General features: G+C 41.2%; 1 protein-coding gene across 1 annotated transcript in view; it reads right to left on the minus strand.

The window, feature by feature from the left end:
• Positions 1-22,758, minus strand: part of SIL1 (SIL1 nucleotide exchange factor) — a 241,124-nt gene that overhangs the window by 81,073 nt on the left and 137,293 nt on the right. The window contains exons 4-7 of the mRNA XM_090065163.1: positions 14,205-14,325; positions 11,496-11,598; positions 7,720-7,911; positions 1,134-1,255 (exon numbers count right to left, since the gene is read on the minus strand). Coding sequence (XP_089921289.1) covers positions 1,134-1,255; positions 7,720-7,911; positions 11,496-11,598; positions 14,205-14,325 — 538 coding nt within the window. The remainder of the gene's footprint in view (positions 1-1,133; positions 1,256-7,719; positions 7,912-11,495; positions 11,599-14,204; positions 14,326-22,758) is intronic.

Genomic DNA, 22,758 nt, shown 5'->3' on the forward strand with positions numbered 1-22,758 from the left:
CTCTAGCTATGAAAGTTACAATTAAGATTCTACACATTACTAAGGAGTCCAATAAAGCAATTTATACTCTAACATATTTCAGGATATGAAGAAAGAGGCTGCATTTCCTTTGAGAGAGACTTTCTAAAGAAACCAATCTATCACTTGTTGAGTGTGATAAAAAAGTGGCTTATTTTTATGGATATCACCGAGACACAGCTTGAATTTTTGGTCTGAAAACAGTGAGTCAGAACCCTTAGCTAGTTTAAATCAGCTTAACTCAGCTGAAACCAGGGGAGGAGGCCTGCTTATCTACAGCTGTTGAAGGTCTGGTCCACTGTATGTCAGATCATCTAAATGATTCTAGAGTTTATTTTATATGCTATTCTAAATGACAAATCATTTATAGTGATGTAAAGTGACCATATTTGAAAACATAAGAACAAGCAGACAAAATTATCATCAAATTTTTGGCTTTCAGTAAGCACTCCATATTTCTTGATTTGTGAGTGTTTGATTAATTAACCATACTTTTCAGCTCAACATATACACAAATATTAATACTAAAACCCCAAAGAATTTGTTAAAACAAAAAATCCATCAGCATAAAACCCACCCTACCAAAATTTGTACACTTTGAAGAATGGTACAGCACTATATAGTATGAGGGGGAAAAAAAGATAACTTTCAACAACAGCAATCTTTAAGCAAATTGCAAACACCTTTCAGATTAACCTGTTGTTTATTTTGTTTCCTGTCACCTATTCCAATGCAAGTCACCCTGAGCTCATTAGTACATGCAAGTTTCATTGCAAATATAGGCTCCTAGATTTAAAAGCTTCAGATTTAGTTACTCCAGAAGACTGCAGAGTGCCTCAAGTCACCATCTCACTATTAAAAAGTTAACTGTTTATGTGGAAAAGATTAAATGAAGGAGAGGAAAAGAAATAGATCTTTAGTGCAAACTTTCTAATCAGCCTTGGGTTATTTTTTTTTTTTTTGGATACTAGACACTACAGAAAATTCACATCTAGTCAAAGAGATGGGGACAAGCAGTTAGAATGTCTGTTTTCTTGGAAGCATCTTCTCTCATTCAGCCCAACCCCATTCTTTCTAATACACACACACACATACACACACACGCACTCACTCACCTAGATAATGCAGCTCCTAAGACAAAGGCAGCATGCTCCTTCATCACAGCTTCTGTACTATTTAGTCCATTAATCATTAACTGAAGTCCACCCAGGGAAAGAAAGTCTTTAGCATTGTCCACCTATGAAGGAATTCCACACTGTTGTTAAAGATAACAGATATGCAAATGGTATAAAATCTATAAATAAAGTTTAAATCAACCAAATCTCTTTTAAATTTAACTTGTATTTTGTTTGAAAAGCATCTGAAAATTACATATTAAAATCTTAGCTCATACTTCATACAATGCTGTCTAAAAGCATCAGACTCTACATTTACAAAAATAATATATAATGACAGGTGGCTGTTATCAAATACAGAACACATCACTGAAATTTCAAATAATTTGATTAGGTATCAAAACTTTCCTTTGACACATGTGGTTAACTAAGGAAATCTGATGCTGTCAAAACAAAGTAAGTTCTCCTTTCTCTCACCCTGGAAGACCACTACTGGGAACCCAGGGAATTGTAAGTTATACAAATATAAAAAGAGAGCTCCAATTGGCAAGCTTGAAGAGTTTGAAATAATTGTCTAGTAGCTTGGCAGCAGCAATAGTGCACTTGCCACATATTCTAAAATAGCTGGGTTGGAGCAAGACAGAAACTGCTGCAGACTTTCTACACTAATACTGTCCACAGTTCTTTGTTAACTTGGAAGCTCTAATTGATGGAGACTAGCAAGAAACTTCCCTGGAGGCAGGCTAACCTATACCTGCTGGCTGCAGATTCCTGCCCCTTCCTCAGAAGCAGCCAGTACTAAACTAAATAGCATCAGAGAAAATTGTTCCAAGTAGATGAATCACTCAGCTATGGCAAATCCTATATTCAGAAATATTCCTGAAATAGATTTTAAGCTACCCTTATGGAACTGTGGGGAAAGAAAACATCAGCATTGAATTGTAACATTATAAAATTGTCTACACAACTAGTTTGCAATAAAAATTTACAGGGACAGTGCCAAACAGTTTATAAATAGCATATAAAGCAGGTGCGGGCAAAATGGTGGATCCAGCCAGCAGCCGGACTCCATTTCCCAGCAGCCCCTGCCTGCATGGCTGAGGACGGTCTCCATGGAGACCCCAGCTGCAGCTGTGCTGTGATAATGCAAAGTTGAGGTTTTCATAGAGAATGGCCCCAGCCCAGCTGGCAGTGTGCCATAGGGCAGGGCAGGGAGCTGCTTTGGAGCCACTGGAATCTTGCAGCAGGGGCAGCTTGGTCTGGGGCCAGGGCAGAGCCACAATCTGCTGTCTGCACACACCTGCCCTGAGTATGCAGGCTGCAGATTGCAGCTCTGCCCCAGCTCCTTGCAGTGGTGACAACGTGGCCCTGAGCTGGGATAGAGCCACAATCTGCTGTCTGTGCACCCCTGCCCAGCGCATGCAGGCTGAGACTGCAGCTTTGCCCTGGCTCTGGATCAAGCTGCCCCCACTGCAGGATCCCATCAGTTCCAGAGCAACCCCCTGCCCTGCCCTGTGCCCTGCCAGCCACACAGGCAGGGTCTGCTGGGAAATTGAGTCCAGTGCCAGCCAGATCCATCCTGCAGCTCGGACTTTGCTGCCCGGATATAGTGTCTGTTCCTTTAAAAGAGAAAGGAGTTTACAAAACCTGTTTTTATTTATTTTTTTAATCTTGCCATCTTTTGGTTTTGGAATTTCCCCATCCCCCTTTCATGATGGAGGTGCAAACAAAACAGTGCATGAGATGAAAAAAGGAATTCTAAACTGGACATGAGAAAGATAACTTTCCACAGCCCACTTCATTTTCCTCTAAGCTGACCTTCCTCTACACAGAGATCTACCCAGCAAACTAATCTTACCTCATAGTGCATTTATTTTTATTACCCAATAACTGTAAATGTTAGTACATAAAACTAAAATTGAAGAAAAAAATCTGAGATGGTAGGGGAAACAGCATGGCTAATTTATACTTTCCATGTGTGCATATAGAATAAGCTTATTGAGCAAGTCTTATAGGTTAGCTCTAGTTCTAGTAAAAGACCTTCCAGTCATAAGCCTAGAATAAAAATTGTTAAAACAATGTAAATACACTAAAGATTTATTTTTCAACCTTAGCTTATTTGTTGGAGTCTGCTGAGAGCACTACTCCTCAGTCACCTTTAAAAAAAAATCATGCAAGAACTTCCCTGGAGAACTGGGAATGCATTGCTGAACAACTGTGATGCAGTCAGCTGGAGCTTCACTCCAATCCACTGAAAAGAGGGCAGAAGGAAGCCAAAGATCAGGAGAGCTCTCCAATAAAACAAATATGGAGCACAGTTGGGGTAGGGGAGATGGGCATATGACAGGAGTCACAGAAGTAACAGCTTTAAATTTGGGGAGACAGAAAAGAGGGGAAAAGTGAGAGTAAAGAGAAGAGGAGAAACAACGAATGCCAATAACACAGAAAGGAGAGGCAATTAGCATTGGAAGCAGTTTTGGAGGGAGGAGAGAGAAAAAAAAGGAAAGAAGGATAAATAATGGAGAAAAAAATGGAGACTGCTGGTGAGCAAATATATTAGCTTTAAGTGAGTTATGCTTGGTTTTCTTCCTCTTTGCATGTTTTGTGCATGTTAGAGATAATAGGGCACATCATTCTTTTTAGGTATCACCTGAAAGCCTCAGTCCATGCTGAGTGGATCCTAAATGGAAAAATAAGAGCTAGACAAAATGTGTGCCACAGCCTTGTGCCTCCGTTCAAAAGCACATTGTTGGAAAAGTCACCTGATCCCATTCTGCACACACTGCAATCCAATCCCTGACCCTGTTCCACTGCTCCCTCCCTGGTTACATTAAGGATGAACTCAGGTCGTGTGAGGTTTCTCTGCTGCTTCTGAGGTACTGATGCTGCTCTGCTTGCTACTGCCCTAGAATTCTGCTCCGATTTGCTCCTCAGAGAGCACCGCAACCCTCTGCTAAGAAATCTCAGCATGCACACGGTTCTCCATTCTTGGACTTCACCTCCACAATACATTTTGCACCTTGAGGAACTAGTAATAGGAAAGACCCATGAGGCCAGAATATTAGCAATAGCAGGGCAGACCATGAGGGATCAAACTGGAGGCTGAAAGACTTTCTGGACCGTTACCTTAAAAAGCAGAGGTAAGGGAGCCTAATACTGTATCCTCAATAGGTCTGCACAGGTCTGGCTACTTGCCATAACATCCTACTGTAGTGTCTTGCTAAGATTGCTACTCAGATCCCATTAGCCTGGTATGAGTTACAGAACAGAAAATTCCTGCCTGGTTAATTCTTTTGTGTACACTGCTACACAACTGTACTTGGCAGCTCTATATAAGCATTGCTGACATTCATATCAAACAACTAGCAAGAAAAAGAAAAGAAAAGCAGTCACCAGGCCCTCTGAGGGGTAAGTAATACTTCTTATCAACCACCTGGCTGATGAAGAGGGACTACCCATCCACAATTTGCACCAACATCTGTCTCACATACAAACGCTGTGGTCAAGGCACAGAAGAATCCTATTACTCTAGTCACACTGTTTTGTCCCCATTCCCTTCCTTTGGTTATTCAGATCCCATCTGTGTGTTTGGATTAGGGCACGATTCCATTCAACAAACGAGAAAGCAGTGGTCTGTTACCAGCTACACAAGCATTTCTAAATTAAGAGACTAAAAATTGGTTTCCCTGGTTCTGAAGTGTAAATACCCAGCCTGCAGGACATCTGCAGACCACATTCATTCTTTGAGTAAGACAAATGCACATGGTGACAGACATATTGGGAACAAAGAGTATGCAACTCTGAGTGTATATGAAAGATTCAGGATAGAAATAGGAGAACAAGGACACTGGAATAATACATGTATGCAATTTCCTTTTGCAGGAATCTCAGCAGATGGGCTCTGCTTCTCATCACCCCATTTTTACTTTTGAAAAGTAAAACTTTAAATTCTCAAAAAAAAAAAAAAGAAAGAAAAGGAAATGAAAAGAAAAAGAAAAGAAAAGAAAAGAAAGCAGACTTGTTCTTTAAGTTAATTTCCTGCTGGTGAGAATTTTTCTAGTTTCCATCTCTGGAGACCAATCTCTTGTCCCCAGAAAGGGTACAGCATGGATAGCAGCAGTACAATTTTCCCCACTCTGCCTAAGCTAATATAACAGGGCCACACTGCCAGAAGACTTGAGAAAACATTTCAGTCTCCAAGGTCTACCAAGCCTCTAGTCTGCTACAACCAATCTCTCTTCAACTGCAATCTCAATCTATCCTCAGCCAATTTTTCTACTCCACCTTCATCCTGAAGCAGACTTCTCATTAGTAGCATTCTGCATGTGACTGCTGTGGGAAACAGAATATAAAGGAGAAAAGCTGCACAAAGGCAACAGTTGAGTTACAGGCAAATACAGCTCCCAAACTCAAGTCAAGAAGAATAGGAGAACCACTTGCCACTGGGTAATTTTAGGATATAGACTTTTTGTTGGTACGTTAGGCACTGGCCACTTCTTCAACAGTCTACGTATATCAGAAAGATTAACTTGCTATTCCAATATAGTTATACAGATATGGTTACAGCAGTACTTGCCTGCTTGCACATATTTATTCTGATACGAGTAGCTATTTTCAGTATAACACAAAGCTTTTTCCAAACAAAAAACTAAAATGAAAAGCAGCCTACTCAAACTAGATTGACAGTGTGCGTGCATAAGAGGGTTACACCTGTATAATGAAACTGGTTTAAATTCACCCCTTAGGTCAAAAACAAACAAACAAATTAAATCCCCAAGCAAACTTTCTTGAGTAGACAAAGCCTTAATGTTACTCCCTTCATCCTCAGTATTTTTTGTTTCTGGAACTGATTTCCAGTATGAAACTAAGCTAACAGAGCTGTATGCCCAAAGCTCCTCTTTGGTGGCAGAACCCTCCATTCTGCTGGCAAAGTTAATTCACCTCTGCCAAGCAGCAAGATTTCCTTCACTGTCCAGCAGCAGGCATGTATAGGATACTCAGAGGCCTTCTGCCAGCAGCCTTGTTCCCTTTGGCGCTTGGTGTTTCCCAAAAGGCGCTTCATGGTTTGATAGCACAGCTGCTGAGGGGAGCCACCAAAATCACATGGATAAACATGCATCCTAGTGGTCTGGGGGTAGTGGCTGCTGTCTGGTACTAGAGGTAGACAAGGCAAGAGGTGGTCAGTGAAGCCTACTGGCCTTTTGGAAATGGGTTCTGAGCTGTGAATACCTGTTCCACAGGGACCAGGCTAAGATGAAGAATGCACTTAACACAGGTCATCAAAACAACTATCAAAAATCCTAACAGCAGCAAGCCTTGAGACCTGAGCTACCATAAGCTAACACCACAACAAGACCTTCACATGGAAGCTCCTATACGACTGTGCTCCTAGTAGCCCCCCAAGCAGATTAAACACACAGGCCAACAGAACCCAGGCCCAGGGACCTCTACCAATTAGGGGCCTATGGATGCCTAGATTTTCCCCCAGAGATACCTAGACTCAGTGTTGCCAAGCATGGGCTCAGTTCTCATTCACTGGCCTTTAGGGTGAGCAATATAAAGCAAATTAGAAGATGACTTATTTACATATTTAGTTGCACATATGATAATATATTTACCTTACATTGTTCACCATAACTTGTCAGTAAGCGAATGAGAACTGGGTGATTCTTCCATAACAGCTGCACTTTCTTCCCCTGCTGTAGCCCCAATCTTCTTCTTCCTGAGGACCCCAACATCTTAATCTGCCTCTGGGTGGCTCTGTGGGGCTTCTGCCATATCCCCGTGGTTCCATTTATCAGCTGCACCAACAGACTACAAAGCATACCTTGGATAGGCACCATTGTTAAAGGGGCCATGCCAGCTAGCAATAGCCTTCTGTCAGCTGCTGGGTGGCAGCACAAGCCTTCTGTCAGTCAAGGAGCTCACACTGCTCTGCTGGCAGAGGAAAAGGGGTTCTGCCACCACAGGGGAGTTGCAAGTGTGGACACACTTACAGCTTTGCTGGGAGAACCAGAGATCTGCCAGGAAAACTATGTTGTGATCCAAAAAGATAGAAGCGTAACACGTACCCAAAACAGCTTGAGATAATGGCATTCTGTATGGGGAGACAGGGAGGAATTGCAAAAGATTGCATTCAATAACAGATGCTTTTCAAGTATAAATAAAAGTGAAAAAATTTTATTTATGAAGTAGCCACTCTTGTAACCATAGAAGACAATCAGGGAACCAACCAACAGCTTCATTTATAAAAGCAGACATACATAATAATAAAACCTATCTTCATAAAACCAAAAGCAAAAAAGACGACATAAAACAAGAGTCGAGAGCACATAGCAAAATGGGCAACGCTAGCCTCTGGTTAAATGGTTATTATATTTTATCTGTTAAAAATAATAATGTATTAGAGATAATATATAATAAAATAAGCCTGAAGCAGTCTTGTGAAACCTCTTATTGTCCTAGGACTGTCATAATTAAATAATTTGTATTATCCAATACTGAAAAGAAGAATAAAAATCACATTTATGACACCATATTCCCTGGAATTTACATGGGCGCTGCTAAAAAGATTTTGATGCCTTACCTGATGAACATAATACTCAAGATCATAAAGTGCTGCTATTTTTTCATCCAGCGTAGAATCAGAGCTGTTAAATTTGTTGATTAATTTAACCATAATTTCATAATCAGTTTCTATCCTCATGTTGAGTTGCTCAAATTCTGCCTTCAGCTCTTCTATGGGACGGAACCTTTTTCTGACATCTTCCAGATTAGCCTTGAAAATAAGAGAAGAAATGCCAAAGGTGAATGCAGATGATAAAGAGTAGATTAGGGGAATAGGTCATCTTTAAATGTACACGTGCCCATGCAGCAGTTAAAAGTGGAATTATTCTACACAATAGTCTGGTACGTAGGCCCTCAGAGTAACAACCCCCTTTGTTTTTGGTGGAAACAATTCAAACACCTAAATCCAGAAAAGGGTTCCAGGCTATGAACCCCAATTAGAGGGGGGTGCCAACAGCTCAAATTGAGGTAGAATTTAAGTCACATCCATATTCTCAGCATTTTCTATTAGTAAGAGGAGGCAGTCCTCTGCTCAGTGCTGTGGCTGTCATGGTTCCCATTCTTAATTCTCCTACAGGGAGTTTAGGTGCCTGACTCAGAGCTAGAGGCCAAAAAGTTTGACATCATGATGCTGATCATAACAATGTTTAAGTCCATTGTGGATTCCGCCTTCAGTAGCTAACTCCACTTGATTTAAATTAGAGAAGTATGCCCAGGGGTTCCTGAAAAAAATCCCAACAGACATCCAGATGGCTTTGAAAATATGGCCCTTAGTTACTAGTATGAAAAAAAGATACAATGCCTAATACCTTAGTCTGTAGCTAGTGTTCTGTATAGCATATCCACCTCCTACACACCTCTCAAGATTAAGTAAAATACAGAAGTGGGAAGAATAGTTATTCTTGATTTGCTGAAAAACTAAAAGCGCCACAATGTTTACCCTACTCAATAAACACCAAAGGCATCTTCTCAGTTTTTTATATATGATCTCTCATCCCAGAGGATCTCAAAATCACTGAACATGTTTCAAAACCTTTCCACCCAGCAATGAAATTCAGGCACTCTACCCTCCAGTCTGGAAGGCAGCAGCTGTTAAAAAGCACTCCGCTTCCTTGTGTAGCAGCTCAGGACAGAGTGGGAGCACTTTATCTAACAGAGCCCAGAGCCCATGTTCACAGCAGAGCAGCGAGATACCTGAGCTAACTTTAAATGAGTTAGTTTGTTCACCTAAAGTCATCCAACACCACCAGCTCAGAGCTCCTACCATGGTTAGACCCTTCCCATACTCCAGCAAGTTTGTTTAAAGATAGTTTACATACCTCCACATTACAGTACGCAGTGCAGATCCACTCTGAACCACCCAAATTGCCCACATTTGTTACCAAATTTGTCATTTACCCAAAGTATTTAGGCAGGCAACTGGGGTTGTAGTCCTCCCTCCCTCCTCCATTAAACTCACTTTTTAAATGGTTTTGAGCTTGTCAAATACTGGGAACAAAACCCCAGTTTGATGATAAAACAGCACTGCAGCTGTTTTGTAACATCCCTCATAAGAACAGTAGCCTAAAGAAGTGAGGCTGAATTTAGCAAAATTAGAGTGAGAGCTAGTAAGAGAGATGTGGTAGGCAAGGAAGAAGGTTCTAACCAAGATATGAAAGGAGACAGTGAGTCAGGGAGAAAAACTCCAGAAAGTTTTTTCAGGCCACAGTGCCTGCACAGAAGATAACTCCAACACCAGATTTGCTTAGCTGTCTAGAGGAACAAAGCAGGGACTGGTGCTGTGTGAATGGAGAGAAGGAAGGAAGGAAGGAAGCAAAGAGAACAGTGGCTGAAGATAGGATGAGGCCAAGAGAATTTACAGAAACAAGGAAGTCCATTCTGAAGCAGCCTCTGGAATGAACAGACATCAGAAAACAAGGATGATGTGGTTACTTGTTTTATAAGTAGGACAATGACATTATAAAACCAAGAGGTTTCCAATCTCAGCATGACACCTTCAATATAGAAGGTAAAGAAGGAAAAAGAAATCCATGGACTCACACTGTCAAAGGGAACAATTTAGCAAGGAGAGTTAAGTTATCGTCAGTCTAATGACAGTTGTACAATTTGTGCTACTGATTGCTAAACACAATACACATGGTACCGACATTCAAAATGCTATCACTTCTTGCCCCAGCAAAAGAAAAAGGTTTTAGCAATAGACTGTATGGGGACAATTGACTTCAACAGAGCTAGTCCAGTGATGACTATGGTTCCTGCTGGAGTAATGATTTTAAATGGAGCATTTCAGGTTCATTTGAGAGAGCTGTTTTTAGCTCAGTTGCAGGCACAGTATGTGTTCAAGTATTTTTTGGAAGACACAGATTATTCCCCACAATAGGGTACTACTGCTTTTTACATTTAAATGGCATTCACCAAAAAACAAAAACAACTTTTATCAGCAATGCAGGATGCCAGACAACAAATAATCCTCCAAAAGGAAAAAAAAAAAAAAAAAAAGAAAATACTAACACAGATATATGGGAGCCATGATGAGAAATGCAGAATTCTGGGGACTCGGGTGGTAACATCATAAACAGAACTTAACAAAAAACTAACTGCTCCGATGTCCAAGAACTCCTTGGCATCTAAAAATTTCCATTTCAACCAGATGGGATTCACACTTATCTCCCACTGCTCAGGACAGTGCCCTCACCATGGGGATATCAAACAAACTGACGTTCAACCAAGCAAGCCAAAAGAATGAACAGCAAGAAAACAAAAGGGACAGCAGCGAGAAAAATCACCACACGTCACAAAAGTGTTTGTGAACAGCACTCTTACTCAGATCTAACCATAATGATGCACAATCAGAAACAATAAGGAAGCAGCATCCCATCAGAAATGTTACTGATGTCCTAACTTTGGGTTTATAAGAGACATCTGCCTTTTCATTTGTAGCACCTTACATCTGGCATTTAGGTGGCTTGTGGGGATGGTTATATCGAGATTTCAACTTCCAGTTGTCTGGTTCAAATATGGCTTAGGTGGCTAGTGATCAAAAGACCCCACCATTAGATAGTTGTTCTATTGCTGGACTGGTGACCTGAGTGCACTTCTAAAGTGCACATATGGCCACATGGTAAGAAACCAAAACTAGCACTTTCTTCAGGGAGAACTAATAAAATACTCATTATCAAGAAAATGGCATGCTCTAGGTATAAATACAGAAGTACCGAAGTACTATACAAAGGCCTTTAAGGCCAAAAGAATAAAAATTAAAATAAAATAAAAAAAAACCCCTGTAGTTCCCCACTGCCTCTGCACCCCCTGCCTCTCCCTCCACTGCCTCCTGGCAGCTTCAGGCCCCTGCCCCACAGCCCCCTCTCTCCCACCACCCGCCCTTGCCCTTGCTCCAGTGCAGGCAAGTTACATCACCACTCAAGCTTGGACCACAGAGCATGGCCCCCACAGCAGCATGGAGCTGGCATCACTGTTATGAGGACAGGTGGGAGCTACGATCTATGCCCCTAGTTGAAGCAGGGATGGAGCCTGCCAGTGTCACAGCAAGAATGCCACCCCCTGCCTCCCAATCTGCCTACCCCCTTACTGCCTTCTTCATTGCCTGTCTTATAAATTGTTTGTGTATAAAATCTGAGCATCATCTTAAATTCAGGCTCATCTTGTATTCTGGTAAAAACAGGAAGTTTTCTAGCAACAGTTCTTAGCGTGTTTTTTTTATTTTTTAATGCAAGCTACACAGAGCATTTATACTAGTGTCACACAGACTGCTTTAAAAATGGAGACGACCTTTACCTCCATTGTGCTTTTTGTCTTTTCATTTTCCTTCAATTTAGCCAAAGCCTCCTTGAGTTCCTGCGATGTAAATGAATTTGAGTCAATATCCACCTTGTCCAGCCTTGCAGAAAAAACAAAACATTTGTTATGTAGGGGAATAATTTTTTTTTTTAAGGAAGAAAGAACAACACAGCAATGAACCTTTTCCTGGAGAAAATATTGGGAACTAGAATTTCCCCATATATTGCATGTAACATACCAGCAAGTTAATGCTACAAGTAATATCCAGTACTTAAGTTTGAAGTGTGGCTTTAAGACCCTTTATCTTTACAGTGATCTTTGCCTGGCAACCAAAAGACCCTCAACGTTAAGTTTTAGGATTCAGAGTGTAGGCTCAGTGGCATAAAAGCCATAGGATTGCATGATGTCTGGGCGGTTCATTAGTTTCCCTGGTGTGGACCCGGTACTGATAGTTGCCATGACAAACAGTGATCCGCTGTGATAGATTTTGGAAATCCATATGTGAAAGTTTGGAAAGCCATATGGAAACCCAGAATCTCAACTTCCAACATACAATGAAAACAGTTTCAATTTATGGCCCTTGGCTACCATCTAGAGATATATAAACTAGGAAATATTTTATAAACAAACAAAAAGTAGCACAGTTGTCCCCAGAACTGTCAAAGACCATATGCTCATAAGATATGGGTGCATTTAGTTCCAGAGCTGGAGGCAGGGATCTTGGTTTTCTCAGTTTAAAAAGCCCAAATTCTCTGATAAAACTCCCCCAAATTCTCTGTTTTATTGATATATTTACAATTGTAAAGCAATTTGGAAAACTAACAGTGTCTTATTATAATAAAATATTTTGGCATTATTTTCAGGTTTTTTTTCCATCATGGAAAATCAGAGCTTCACCTACCCCTCTCACTCACCAGGACAAGGGTCCAGCTCTGGCTGTCCCAGCCCTGCCCACTGCCTCGAGGCACTGAGCAACCCTGATATGCCAGTGCTCTGCCCCTCCTCCTTCCCACGCTGTTGCCCCTCAGTCCTGACCTGCAGCCCTCCATTGCTGCCAGTGCCCTTCATACCCAACCCATAGCCCCCTCACCCTGCTGGTGCCCTTCACTCCTAACCCACAGCCCTCCCATCCCCACAGCCCTCCTGATGCAGGAGGACAGGGTGGGAAGACTTGGTGCCACCACCAGCACAACTGGGAGCCCTGTGCCAGCCACACTGCCATGGTGAGGCACACCCCCTTCCTACCCAGCAACAGCAGGTAGGTGAGGGGAGACAACTCCATGTCACTGCCACCCCCACTGCTACTGGGTGGGCAGGGGGTGCCTTGCCATGGTGGTACAGCTGGCATGGGGATTCTGGCAGTGGTGGCAGCAGCACCAAACCTCCCCGCCCTGCACTGCAATCCTGTACTGGGCCCCACCCACTGGGCCACAGAGGTGGCAGGCTGCAGCCACATGCCTGCTGTGGGTGCATGTGCAGATCTCTGTCCTGATCCCCTGGCCCGGCCCTGCAGCTGTGCATTCCAGCCCTGGGCACTGTCTCCAGCCCCAGATGCAAACCCTGCCCCAATCCATCCCTCACTGTGTCTACTGCCACCTCAAACTGCCCGCACTGTGCCCCTCTCCCCATAGACTAACCTGCTGGCAGCAGGGGGAGCTGCTGGCTGGCTGTACTGCTGGCCATGTACACGTGTGCACACATGTATGTGGTGCCCCTTACATCCCACTTCCCCCAGGCCCAGGCCCAGGCAAGTAGTCCCTTGCAGGCTGGAACTCTCCCAGCCTATAAAGGGGAAATCTATGGTTTCCCATGTTTTTCTCCTTTAAAGGAAAAAAAAAAAATCTGCATTTTTCCACAGAAAACCTGGATCCCAGCTCATAACCAAAACGTAGGGTTGGGCTGCGTCTAATTCAAAAAAATCAAGAGTGAAACATGCTCTCCTGGAAACAATGTGTGCTACTTTCCATGAATTGCCCCAACCCCTCCTACAGATTTAGAGCAACTAATTTTGGTATCATGTGCTTTTGCGCTAGTAAAAGGAAACCTAAAGGCTGGGATTTCCCCAAATGAACAAGCTTCTGCACGCTTGGCAGGGGGCACAGAATGGCAGCACTAGTATATTGAAGAAAAATAAGTCTTCCTACATTCACAAAAATCTGTCTTTGTAAAAACTGCACACAGGGAAACATAGGTGCAAGCAACATATTTTAGACAATTTTATAAAAAATGATACAGTGAATGCTGGTGACATCTTGAATGCATGTCAGCAAGGCCTGACATTTAAATGGCTGCTTAGAGCTGATGCACAACGGCAAGTAAACAACATGTTGCATCTGACTCTGCAGTAGAATAAACAAAGCGTACTCTAAGATACCCTACTGCATAAAGTTCTCAAAAAATATTTTTCATCCCACTGCTACAGAAGATTTAAACAAACAAAGGATATCTACTAGAAACTACATGCCAGATTCAGTTTCAGAATCATGGCATGAAAATCTAATGAACATGTCTCCAAATACATCAGAAAGGCATTTTGCTACATATGTCAAAAGGAAGCAACACAGTTAGGCCCCAATCTTCTAAATGCTGAGCACCCAAAACTCCACTTAAAGTCCCTGGGATCTCTGGCTCCTAATAAAAGGAACAAAAATCAAACCCCCATGTACCTCTATACAGCAAAAAGGCAAGCAGTTCATTCTACTGTACCTTTTCCTTTTTTTCTGGTCTTTCATGTCACTTTTTTCATTTGTGCTATCTGGAAGTTTGGCTTCTTTTTCTCCTGTCTGAAGATTTAATCGCACATGTAACCCTGCAGGAATAGCCTGACCTACAAACAAAGGTTAGATTATTTTAGGTCACATTTGTTCTTCTCAAGATTTAGCACACTGTGTGCACTGAAGTCACACACGTCTATTCCAGTGCTGTACCACAAAAAGAGTCAAGCTTGCAAACCAAGTCCTGTATGAGGAAAGGGACCAGAGTTATTCGCTGTTGCTCAAGTACCTCTCCCAATTCCTCATGCCACCTTGACATGAATGCAATTTAACCTCTGGAGACACAACTGTTAACATAGCTGACACTTTATCCCCTGACCACATCACACAGAACTCCTCAGTGAAACAGGGAGATTGGGTAAAGCAGACTTTCTGGTGAACAAAGGACACTGACTCTTACAAACACAGCTGTGTGGGTTAATTTAGAGCCTGTATATTTGGAAAGACAGAAGCAGAATACTAGGCATGGATAGAGAGGGTATAACAGCCACTACTACCTAGTTATGATCATTACTTCCTTCCAAAATTTGACTTCAGCCAGGTATACTGTGGATCAGGGTTGGCAACCTATGGCTCACAGGCCAGATCTAGCCTGAAAACATCTATTTTAGTCCACATTTTATTATGGGCCTGCTGATTCTCTAGCTGTTTCATCCAGTTTGCATTTTGCTAATGGTGGGCTGATCACCTGCTCCAGCCAGCTGCTGCAGCTCACAAGGAGGGTTGCTCTTCCTAGCCGCGGCCTCTGCTCATGATTGCTGGAGTGGCTGATGGGTAACGATGGCCCGTGCTACCAGTTGAGCTGTCTCTCCCTGTTCTAGATAAAAACCTGTTGCATCAGGTTTTGGAGTTACCACATTAAAGGAATATTTGATCAACATTGAAATGCCAGAAAACTTTAGTGTCAGTAAACCACTAGGGTTAGATTTTAAATCGATAGGATAGAATTTTACTTCACACCAAAAGATATAAAATACAGAGTTATGGTTAAATGCCCCTCCAGTGAGGTCACCACTAGCCAGGAATATTTCAGTATGTATACATATTCCATTGATGAGAAGGAAATGGCAGTGTTTCATCCCATTTCCTTTCTGCTCTCTCTTTAACGACAAGAAACCAGCCTGACAGGTAGGGGTGCAGCTACAAAAAGTTTAGGAAGCAGTGCTTACTGACTACCATATCCTTGCTCCCTTAGGATATTTTTTCTTAAATCTCTCTTTGTCTGTTTTGCTTATTCTACAAGATGTCTGGAATGAAGACCGTGGTTGTTGCTGCACAAGAGATATATAATACTTCCTGCTAAAAAGAAGCAAACACAAACATAACTAACTCTAATCATAAATGTCTTCTCATAACAGAAAATTCTCCAGTCCAGAGAACGACTGGGTTGACTCCACCAACACAAACCAAAGATCTTTGTGCAGAATTATTCTTCCTAAGTAAACTTCGAATGCTTGCCATAGCAAAGACCAAAAACATAAACAGTTTAAAACCTAAAGCAACTAACAAGTGGATTTACAAAGGTGGGGGAAAGCCCACGCTGGAAGACTTTCTATTTTAACAGGGCCCTTTTATGATAAATCAGGTCTTTTCCCCAACTGGGTCTGTTTAGTAGGGTGAGTTCTCCACCCCCCCACGTTAAATATATAATTCCATTGTATATTAATTAGATCAAGGAAAGCAGACAAAGGCAGACTAAAGAAAAAAGTCTTTGCATTGGGGTGGGGGGGGATCCTCACTTTACAGATTTTCCACCAGAGACTCATGGCTCAGGTAATACCGGGGCTTCCTTTCCTGATGCAAACCAAGGCACAAGCGTATTTTGCATCATCTATCCCATTCATAGAAGATGGTATAGGACAAGGTTTGTTATGAACTGCAGTGATAGGGATGACTGTTCTCCTAGTTAGGAAGTGGCTAGTAAAAGATTTTAAGAAAGGCTTTACAAAAGTTGAGAGAGAAGAGGATCTTATCTTCTTCTGTCATTCAAGAGAATGTTGAAGGTTTCTCGGCAAAAGAACACTTAAAATGCAATTACAAGGAAGATTGTCCAGGTATGTAAAAATCTGCCTGAAGAAGTAGTTAGTCATATTAGTCTGAATTCAGTCAGAATGCAGGGTAGGTATGCACCTTTACAGAATAGCTAAATAAGATTACATACAAGAGAGCACAAGCATCTGATGAAATGAACTGGGATTCATGAAAGTTTGTGCCCCACATACATAAATAATCTTATTTAGTTAGTCTATAGGGCTAAGTACAAACAGTCAAAAAGGCCAGAGGCTGAACAGATTCAATCTTCACAGATTACTCAAAGCTGCATAAACTGAACCAGAAGCAAGTGAACAGACATTTACTTTTGATTCTGGAAATGCAGCCATATGCCTGCAGCAGCCCAGGTCAGAAATCGAGGGGCACTAGAACACACCTCCCTGCTCAGCTGGATTAGACAGTTGGGCCAAAGCTAGCCTGCCCACCCTGCAAACTGGGGGAGATGCAAAGTATTCTGGGATGCTGTGGAACTGGGAGTTATCTTGAATCTGGAGGGAATCTGGGGCAGAAGTTCAATAAACCAATTTAATCTAAAAGAGTTAAGTCTAATACTACATCCATCCAGTTAATCTTAAATAGGTTCCGGCCATTTTGAAAGCGGTTTAAGTGCGCTGAACTTCTGTTGTGTTACAGATTTGAACCAGCTTCCAGTTACCTACACCAGTTTATTTGTAATTTCTGTATCTAGCCTAAAGGTGCATATTTACCCTGAAAATCTGTGTGTGTCAGCCTTTCTTAGGATGAACACTACCTAAACTATGAGAAACGCAAAGAGAAAGCAAGGTTCTTTTAATCCCAAAACAAGTGGAATTCCTCATCAGGTCAGAGCACCTAGAAATAGCTGAGGTTACAATGCAATACAGTGCAGTACAGTATATTCTAGCTTGCACATTCTGCATGCATCTGGCCATGTTAGCGTGCTCTGTTGCCAGGGGAGAGGAACAAGGATGATGGTCCTTACTTAAAAGAAGCATTAAAAAGGGAAAGAAGCAGAGCACAGCATACAGTAGGACTGAATAGCTCCCATGTGACTATTTCTCTTAGTTTCTATTTTCAGCAAGCAGTAAATAAAAGCAAATGTGATTCCCAGGGTACGTGAGCTTACAAATGCAGCACAACTGAATTAAGGACTTTGCCATCAGAAAAGGGACACAAACATTTCTGCTTGTATTTCTTCATATATTCTTGAATAAAGTCTAGACGTGCTCTGGGAGGCAGACGCTTTAATTAGAGTGGCACTCTAATTAAAGAATCCAGAGAGTAATGTGCATCAACGTCCCCACACTGAAAAATGGTGGCAGGGGCACTTTAACTAAAGCCAGAACAAGCTGTAGTTAAAAAGTGTCCCCAGCACCATTTTTCAGTGCAGGGATGCTGACATACAACACTGGAGTCTGCTGGAGCACAGTAATTACCATGCTACAGCAGACTCAATTAATCAAGTCTGCTCCAGCACATTGTAATTACAGCGCATTGGAGCAGCCTCAGTGTATGTGTATAGGTGCCCCAAGACTTCAGCAGCTCCAGGAGCAGAATTCTTAGGTTGGACGCATTTAAAACATTCAATCAAGGTTCCTTCTATGTTATGTGAGAAAGGAAGACCCAGTCGCAGCAAACAGCTGCTCTTAAACTGTCTGCCAAAAGCAAAAAACAAATAACTGCCCAATTTTTAACAATCTTTGTTTATTTGCCCTAAAATATTCCAGACATTTGGGACAGGGCAAAAACTCTTTTTGTGTGGTGTTTTAAATATTTTTTAATGGTGCTTTTCAGGATGGACCGACTTATAAATCAGCACACAGGAAACCTTCATTTTATTTATTTATTTAAAGTTTGCATCTTTTAGAGATTTTCCTTAAAGAAAAAAAGATTCTTTGGCTAGTATAAATTTCATGTTACCTTTTACTAATGTGGAGGATGCAATAGATCTATTGCTTTAAAAATCATGTAGCTTCATGTGCATTTATTCAAATTCTTAACATCTGCAGCTTTTTAATTATGTTAGAAACTGATATAAGATATATCATTAACAGAAGGATTATATTTTTACTTATGATTTATGCCGAAGTATGTGGATGGGTATTATTCACTTAAAATGTATTAAAGGCTATTTCAAAAATATATTTATTCACTAATTAAGTTGACCCTACATGTGTTTGATAAGTGTGAAAAAGTTAATTAATCAAACAAGTTTTGTATTTAAAACTAAATGATTCATTAAAACAAGGGAAATAGTGTTGCTGGAGAACTCAACTGACTGATTTTGGCTACCATAATCATTATGATTTTAGAAGTAGTAGATCTTATCACCTCACACCTTGTCTTAATTCAGTAGATTGGTAGAGGAAATTAGCCTTCCTTTTCAACTCCAAATCTATTTCTCACCTTGGAATGAGCTAGTCATTGCACTGAACTAGCTAAATACATCAAAAAGAAGAAAATGCTCTGCTTATACCTGAAGAAAATACTACTGTGGATCCAGAATTCTGGTTCCACAGACTTGGCTCATTTTCCCCTGGTCACTGATCTCACATTCTTTAAAACTTTGGTAGTAAATATATACTTCTTGGGGTTTTTTAAAATTTAAATTAAGAAAGCATTTAGGGCACTTTTACACTGGGGGGGGAGCACTTTAATTAGAGGAGAATTGAGAGCCGCTCCAATTAAAAAGTGCCGCTGCATCTAATGTATCGGTGTCCCCATGCTTCAAAATGGCGGTAGGGGAGTTTGAACTAAATCTTGTTCGGTGCACCATTTTGAAGCACAGGGACACTGATGCACGAGATATGGGAGGCTGCTGGAGCATGGTAATTACTACGCTCCAGCATGCTCAATTCATCAAGTCTGCCCTGAAATGCTGTAACTACAGTGCATGTACAGGCACCCTAAAATTTTAGGTTTAACACAATTCTCATTTTCAAAAGAAACTGTTATTTTAAAATAATTTTCATTTTAAAAATACAGACCTTTCTTAATGTATCGTTTTTAAAACCTCCAATTTAATTTATGTGAGTTCAAAGCTGGCAAATGCATCAGACAAACAAATGTACTTTCTTTATTCAAATGGTCCTATGGCCTGGAGACCAGGAGGCCAAACACCCTTCAATGGCATGCCAACATAGCCCGACCTTGACAAAGAAATACTACTACTAGAGAGAAAGGACAATTAAGTCACTTCTGTCCTCAGCCTCTTCTCTGCTGGGACACACAAAAAGGCATCCCTAAAGCACCAGATTGTTTGGCTGTGTGGACACCTCTCCAGCAGGAAATAGACTGAGAACTCAACTCATGTTACACAGCTAGTATCCACTAAACATCAGGGCAGTGCTTTTCTCAGGCCAGATTTGATCCAGTGACCTCTAGCTGAAAGGGTTTCCAGACCACTTCCAATCCCCGAAAACAAACATCTCCCAGCTTTAGCTGTAAATAATAGATAGCATTGAACATATAAAACATTATCACAGGATAATGGACTCTTGATGCTAGATAAAGGCTGAGACATTTATGGGAAATAAATGTCAAGACAAAGCTAAGACATTTATTTCCAAGACAAGAGACACTAATCTTATGACAAAGTTCTATTACTATAATTTTATTCCAATTCCAGTTATAAATTAATATATTCCATTTATAAAATGGCCACTGTTGTGGTGCAGAGACACTAGATAGCTGTACAATTACTGACCTATTACATTCCAGCATCCAAAGACACTTAGAGAATAAACACATTCTGTGCTTTCACCAATTGAAACCAGTTTATATATAAAAAGGGGCATGACTATATTTTATGACTTAAGCTGCTTTTGGAATAAACAGATTCTGGTTTATAGCTGGTCATATTGACTATCTGAATATAAAAGTATTAGAGCACTAAATGTTTCTAGCATCTTCCTCGAGTGTTCACATCCTTTTTGTTTAGTCACATTGTCTGTCTTGAAAGTTGCTTTAAAGTGACATAAAGAAAAGATTTAATTTATAGCCCTGTTCTTTTAATCTTGGTCAGCCAGATTTTTTCAGACATCCGCTTATTTCTTCTTATAATATATTAGACAAAGTAACAACACCAGAGTCAGCTTCAAGGCAGCAACTCACTCTCAGGGGTTCTGCTGACATTTATAAACTGATCCTATTTCTCTCTTGTGTTTTATGTTATCAGCTAAACCTGTCGACTTAAATTATTGCCTTGTAACCAAATCACAGTTATCTATTATTCTGTTATGTGTACATTTCTGAAGCTTTGTACCTATATCAAGTTTTGCAGGGGTTGAAAACAAGTCGACAAATAAATAAACAAATAGAAAACAGAATGTGTTACCATTATATCGACAAATGAAGTGAAGAATCATATACACAGAGAGCTACTAAGATGATAGGACTCCTGCACTGCAGAGCTGCCATGCAGTAGTTTAAACAACGCTTTTGGACATCCCCCTTTTCTTTTCTTTTTTTTTTGACAGGGAGCCAATGATCAGACACTTTACCATGTTAAAGGATAAGAGCTAAAGTCTAGCCTATTTTCTCTTCTTCCCCTCTGCGCCCACAAAAACAAACAAACAAAAAACAATAAAGGGATTGATGTGTTATTTGACTTGCTACTGGCCAAGGCTTGCTGCTGCTCTTGGAAGTCATGCGTCGTCAGGCTACTGGTCCAGGCATGCCCTACACTACCCACAAGTAAGCCAACTGTGCACCTTGTGGATGCATAACTATTAGGGCTGTGCGAAATGGCACCATTCTGTTTTGCCTTGTATTTCAAGGTTTTGACAGAATAGGGTTTCGTTTCAAATTTCATTTAGATTCGAAACAGCTGTTCCATTTTACTTAATTGAAACAGTGAGGCTATTTCGACATTTCACTAGATCAGGCTGACTCCCCAGCCCCGGCCCAACCTAGCGCCGGGAATGGGAAGTCAGCCCAGCTGGACTAACTTCCCATCCCCAGCACTATGGTCAAAACTTTTTGTTTTGAAGCCCTTTTGTTTTGAAGCCCTTTGTTTCATTTTGATTTTGCTGTTTCGACCTCGAAATGAGTCAAAACAGTGTTGAAACAAAACAGCTGGCGAAATTTCGCACAGCCTTAATAACTATAACTACACATCTGTGCAGCGCAGCAGGATGCCATTTACCCCTTCACCATATGCAACACGCACCTGGTTGTTTTTTGCCTTCTTTCTCCATGCATACATGTTTCGGAGGGAAGACCAAGCCCTAAATTATTGTAGAGGAATTTTAAGGCATAAAAATGGAAGCTGCATAAATTATATGCTTTGATACACACAGGAAGTAATACAGAAATGACTTTCAACAACTTTTTTTATCCCAAATTCATGCTCTTGAGACCTTCACATCACGCCCTTGTACAGTATACACAGAATAGATAAGATTATGAATTCTGAACATACGTGGCTCTGTATGAGCTCCTGTTAGATTATTTGAAGTTAAATACCACTGAGAAGGTCAGCAGCCTTAGAAGTGCAGTAAGACTCGGCCTCTACTCCAATTAATAAGCATGCGGATTTTGTGGATGAAAGAATATTTTTTGAGGATAAAATTAATTCAGAAGTAATTTCTTTTCTATACCACAAACTGCAGATCCTGAACAGTTTCTTCAAGAATTAGCAACAACTAAAGCAGTGGTTCTCAGTCTTCTTGGACCCAAGCCACTCTATCCCTGGAGTTGAGGCAAACCTCCATAATAACTTCTATAAACTGAATGGCACACAGTTTCAAAAACAAATTCAATACAGCACTTACCGCTTTGCAGAGGGGCTTGGCAGTGAGAGTGGACGATCAGCAAGGAAGGGACAAGCCTGAACCTTCATTTATATGGTTATCTCTTCACACTTCATGGCACCCTTCAAAGGATCTGGCAGCACCCCAGGGTCCTGCAGCACCCCGACTGAGAATCACTGATATAAAAACATGGGATGCTACAGTAGCAGAGTGCTGATTAGATGTTCCATTAAACCTGCCAGATCCTTTAGGAACCAAATCTACCCTGATTACATTTGCCTTTTTCAAACCAGTTCAACTAGGTTTGGGCTCAGAATTCTTTCTGCATTTAACATTTTTTTGAGCAAGAAAATGTAAAAATTCACAAGCCAAGAACCTGTGGGGGGGGCTGGAGACTGAACAACCTTGGACACATCTGGAATCCACTTCCCCCAGAAAGCCATTTAAGTGCAAACTTGACCACATTTAGAGAAAGGTGTAAAATTAATCATTTCGCCCAGGCCCTTCCATAACTGAGAGCTGTGAAACTCAACCCTTCCAGCCCTGACCACTGCTGTGAATTCCCTATGTCCATCCTTGAGTAAGCTCCCGACTGACTGCAGTGACAAAATTATTAAGTGCAATGCAAGGTGTTTACCTATCTGATGCTAGGTGGGAGTCCATCTCCTGTCCAGACAAAGACCCACAATACCCACCCTAATC

This window comes from Crocodylus siamensis, chromosome 10 (genome assembly GCF_052110815.1).
Source record: "Crocodylus siamensis isolate JL-2025a chromosome 10, ASM5211081v1, whole genome shotgun sequence".
Taxonomy (NCBI): domain Eukaryota; kingdom Metazoa; phylum Chordata; order Crocodylia; family Crocodylidae; genus Crocodylus; species Crocodylus siamensis.